The following is a 4,105-nucleotide window of genomic DNA, read 5'->3' as shown; positions in this document are numbered from 1 at the left end:
ACCGGCCAAGGCATGGAGAGAAATGGCGAACGCATTGGCGTCCGCGTCTGGGACCGCTGGCACCGCCTACACGGCCGCGGGCGCGCCTGCGGCGTCGGGCGCTGTGTCGTCGTCGATGTAGTCGGCGCCCTCTATATAGAAGAGGCGCTGACACATGTGGCCCGGCACGTACGGCTCATCGCAGTTGAAGCAGAGGCCCTAACGACGGCGCTCTAGCTGCTCGGCTGGAGTAAGGCGGCGAAAAGGCTGCGCGCCCGGAGCTGCGGCGGCCACCGCGGCGCCTGGACCAGCCGGTGCGTGGGGCGTGGCAGGGGCACAGCCTGGTGGAGGCAGCGCGGGACGCGGAGGATGGCGAGCGCCGCGCGCGGCCGGCAGTGCCTGTAGAGGTGCCGTGCGCCGCTCGAACGCTCGGGCGTAGTACATGGCCGTCTGAAGATCCAGCGGAGCGCGCATCTCCACGTCCACCCGGATATGGTCCGGGAGGCCGCCCACGAACAACTCGGCGCGCTGACGGGTAGAGAGGTCCCTGGTGTGGCACGCCACCGCCTGGAAACGGCCCGCATACTCCTGCACAGTGGACGTAAAGGGTAATCGGCCGAGCTCAGCCAGGCGACTACCTTGCAGCGGTGGACCGAAACGCAGACGGCAAAGGTCGCGGAAGCGCTCCCACTGCGGCATGCCCTCATCCTGCTCCAGGGCGTAGTACCAGGTATGCGCGTCGCCCCGGAGGTGGTAGGAGGCAAGCCACGTCCGATCAGACGCCAACGTCCGCTGGCCCCGGAAGAACTGCTCGTAGTGGTTGAGCCAGTTCAGGGGGTTGGCCGAGCCGTCGTATGTCTGGAACTCGAGCTTGTAAAACTTCGGCGGTGGAGGCTCCGGGCCGATGACCAAAACAGCGCCCCCGGCAGTGTCGTCGCGTGCCGGGGACGACAACGAAGAAGGCTGCAGCGAGCCCCCATGGAACAGTGGTCCGTCTACGCCCCCGTACAGGACGCCTGACGCGGGCACCCCACCGTGGGCAACCACTGGCCCCGACGAAGGCAGCGGCGGCACGTAGGGATGTGCACTCGCCGTGGTGTAGACGGGTGCCGGCTCCGAAGTCCAGCCCGGAATGCGCGATGGCGATCGGGGAAACGGAATCTGGGTGATCGGCACGCCGTGGGGCGGAGGCGGCTGTGCGATCAGTGCTGCGGAAGAGGTCGTGCCGTCATGGGGCATGCCGTAGATGTACCCAGCCGCAGCAGGTGCGACCGCGGACGGCGGCGCCGGTCAGGGTGGCGCCAACGAAGCGTGCTGGACGGACGGCAGTGGCGGCGCCGGCAGGATCTGCTGGCTGTAGGGCAGCGGGAGCGCCGGTTGCTGCGGAAACAGGGGCTGGGTCGGCGGCTGCGGCCCGTGAGGACCAGCGAGGAAGGCATGAATGCCCGCCACAGCCCGCCCCAGGTCAAGTATGGCCGCCGTCATCTGTTCGGCAGACATGACGGGCGCCGGAGCCGCGGCAGAGGGCGCGATCGGGCCCGACGCTGTGATGAGGGCCGAGGACGACGAGGGCAGGGGCGCGGTGGTTGCAGCGATGGTGGTCGAGGACGCGGAGACTGCTGGCGAGGGATGGGCAGTCGACATCGAACCTGAGACTGCTGATACCAGGTTGATAGGAACTCGACTCCTACCCTGGATCGATCGCAAGTTGTACGAGTGGGAGATGGAGGGGCGGGGTTTGAACGACGACGAACGACGGCGAGGCGCCGTGGTTCCTCGTGCGAGGGACAGGAACGCACGAGGGGGAAGGAGGGTGGCGGCTACGAGGGTTTCTGGGATCTCCCGGCTCCCTAAAGGAAGCCGAGCAATTAGGTTTGCTCTTGCTTAATTTTTCAAAGTGTCTTACGGCCTAAATATATATAATCTCTTTTCTCCTAAAAATAGAAACTGATCTCCTAAAAAATAGCAACTGATCCGGGCCCTAGGCCAGCCCATGCGGTGCCTTCTTAGCCACTGGCTGGCTGTCGCCGGTTGCACTGGAGGCCCGTCATAACATATGCGATGCGATGACTTCAAGCTGACACGCTCAGGACATTCTCTACAACTAATTCTTGCTGTCTACTTGGGACCAACCGCTTTGTTGGTGTGTCCTCCACCTCCACTCCACATGGCCGTTCCTTAACTTGTTGCTCATCTTCGATAGATGTCATGATTCAGTGAATGAAGCATTATATATTTGAAATGAGAAAAGGGACCGGTAGTATTCGGTCCATCCTTTTATGAAAAATGGTAGGATTGTACTGGATAAAGCCGCTTCAATTCTTCTTTACGACGGGTTAGCGACATCTAAACGGTTGAAAGCTGAAGCAGAAAAGCGTGTGACGAGGAGTGCATATTTTGAATTTTCGAAATGTGGATCCTCCTTTTTTGTCATTTTCAACTGTTGCTGAGTCAGATAGTCTTGATTTGTGGTCAGAAAAGTTATACTTGCATTCGCCGATATGATTAGGAAATCTAATTTAGATGTGTTTCAGTTTCCATTTGTACAGGTCGTTTGAACAATTGTGCCTGGACCTCAGCTGAAGATTTTGAAATGAAATTAGACTGAACTTTGCATAATTACGCCCCATAGGACCAGAGAAGCAGATTATACTGCACGCTTTACAAAAGTAGCATTCTAATGACGTTTATCTTTGGAATATGAAGCAATTTGACAAAAGATGCAAAATCAGCCTGACTTTACAAATATCGTTCGATGCAGAGTTCTGATAGCTGCCCTGATTTCAGTAAGATCTTGCAGCTCGTCAAACTTTAAGCAAAACACAAGGCATAACCAAAATTTCTCAACACTCACACAAGTACACAACTACAACAAGAGAAACTTCTAGCAAGAGAAACAGAACATTCATCAGCAAAAGGCCACTCCCACTGATAGCTCTGAACCAAGTCCTTGGTCCTGCGCTACCGAGAGAAGCATGTATTGATCAATTGATCACCTCCGTATATACACCTGATAGGCTGATACATCATCATGCACTCATCAAAGACACTATTTTTTTAGCTGCATCAGATCGGCGGCGCCTTCCGCGACGGGGCGGCGCCTGACTTGTGCGCCAGGAAGAGCTTCTTGAGCAGCCTGAGCATCATGAGCAGGCCCATCCTCCGCCGCCGGACAACGGCGTGCTTGCGCGTCTCAAAGGCGCCTTCGTAGCCGTCGCCGTCGCCGCCGGCGAGCCTGGACTCCTTCGCGGTGGCCCACGACGGCGTGCCCATGGTGAGCGGGCACGGCTGCGCGGCCCGGGCGAGCTCCTCGTTGAAGTCCTCCCACAGCATGTCCATCTTGTCCTCCACGGCGAATCGAGCCGAGCCGTGGCGGTGCTGGTCGTGGTAGTCGCTGCCGGCGGCTTCTTGCTGCTCCACGGCCGAGAAGCTCCTCCGGTGATCGTGCTCGTGCACGGCCGTGTCCACAACGCCGCCGGGGACGACGAGCCACGGCGACGCCGAGGCGAAGTGGGGGAAGGGGACCTTCTTGGCGTTGTATTGCTCGAGTGGAAAGCTGGGGAATGTGAACTCTTCCATTGCTGCAAAACTCTGTGTGTGTCTCTCTCTCTCTGTCTAGCTCTGAAGCTCTGAGTCTATGGAAGCCTGTGTTGGAAGATGTATATGAGGAGTGGTCATGGAGGTTGCAACTTCTTTATCTACCGCCTCTTGACATTCCCAGAGATGGAATGGAAACGACTAGAAATAGAGGATGAGAGGAAGGGATATAGGCTTAATCTAATTGTCTCTGTAGTTGAAATCGAAGTGATGGTAGGCAAATGGGGTTATTATAACATGGTGATGGCGGTTGGTAAGATGCTTGGAAGCTGAGATTGCTGTGTCAAGTAATGCCAATCAGACAAGCACTAAGAGCAAAAGTAAGGGTCCTACCTGTTTGATGCTTAATAATTACATACAGGGTCATTACATATATAATACAGCTAAAGTCTAGGAGCAACAGATAATAACTGAATGGGCCCTAAGAATGTTCAGTACTTAGCTGAACATTACCTGCAGCTGCTGGTGCTGAGCAAGACATTTAAAATAAGAATGAAAAATTAGTGTGAGGTACAACTGCTGAATTAAC

General features: G+C 56.5%; 1 protein-coding gene across 1 annotated transcript; it reads right to left on the bottom strand.

The window, feature by feature from the left end:
* Positions 1–2,707: 2,707 nt before the first annotated feature.
* On the bottom strand, positions 2,708–3,755 carry LOC136506015 (uncharacterized). The gene has a single exon (XM_066501142.1). It carries the CDS (start codon positions 3,556–3,558, stop codon positions 3,046–3,048), a length of 513 nt encoding a protein of 170 aa, XP_066357239.1. The 5' UTR covers positions 3,559–3,755; the 3' UTR covers positions 2,708–3,045.
* Positions 3,756–4,105: the final 350 nt, after the last annotated feature.

The sequence above is a fragment of the Miscanthus floridulus genome, chromosome 14, assembly GCF_019320115.1.
Source record: "Miscanthus floridulus cultivar M001 chromosome 14, ASM1932011v1, whole genome shotgun sequence".
NCBI classification, from domain to species: domain Eukaryota; kingdom Viridiplantae; phylum Streptophyta; class Magnoliopsida; order Poales; family Poaceae; genus Miscanthus; species Miscanthus floridulus.
The sequence above is the reverse complement of the archived record's forward strand: the minus strand, read 5'-3'. Positions and strand labels throughout refer to the sequence as shown.

What these genes read in the sequence shown, in the direction of transcription:
- LOC136506015 (XM_066501142.1), bottom strand. Translation starts at nt 3,558, where the DNA reads ATGGAAGAGTTCACATTCCCCAGCTTTCCACTCGAGCAATACAACGCC.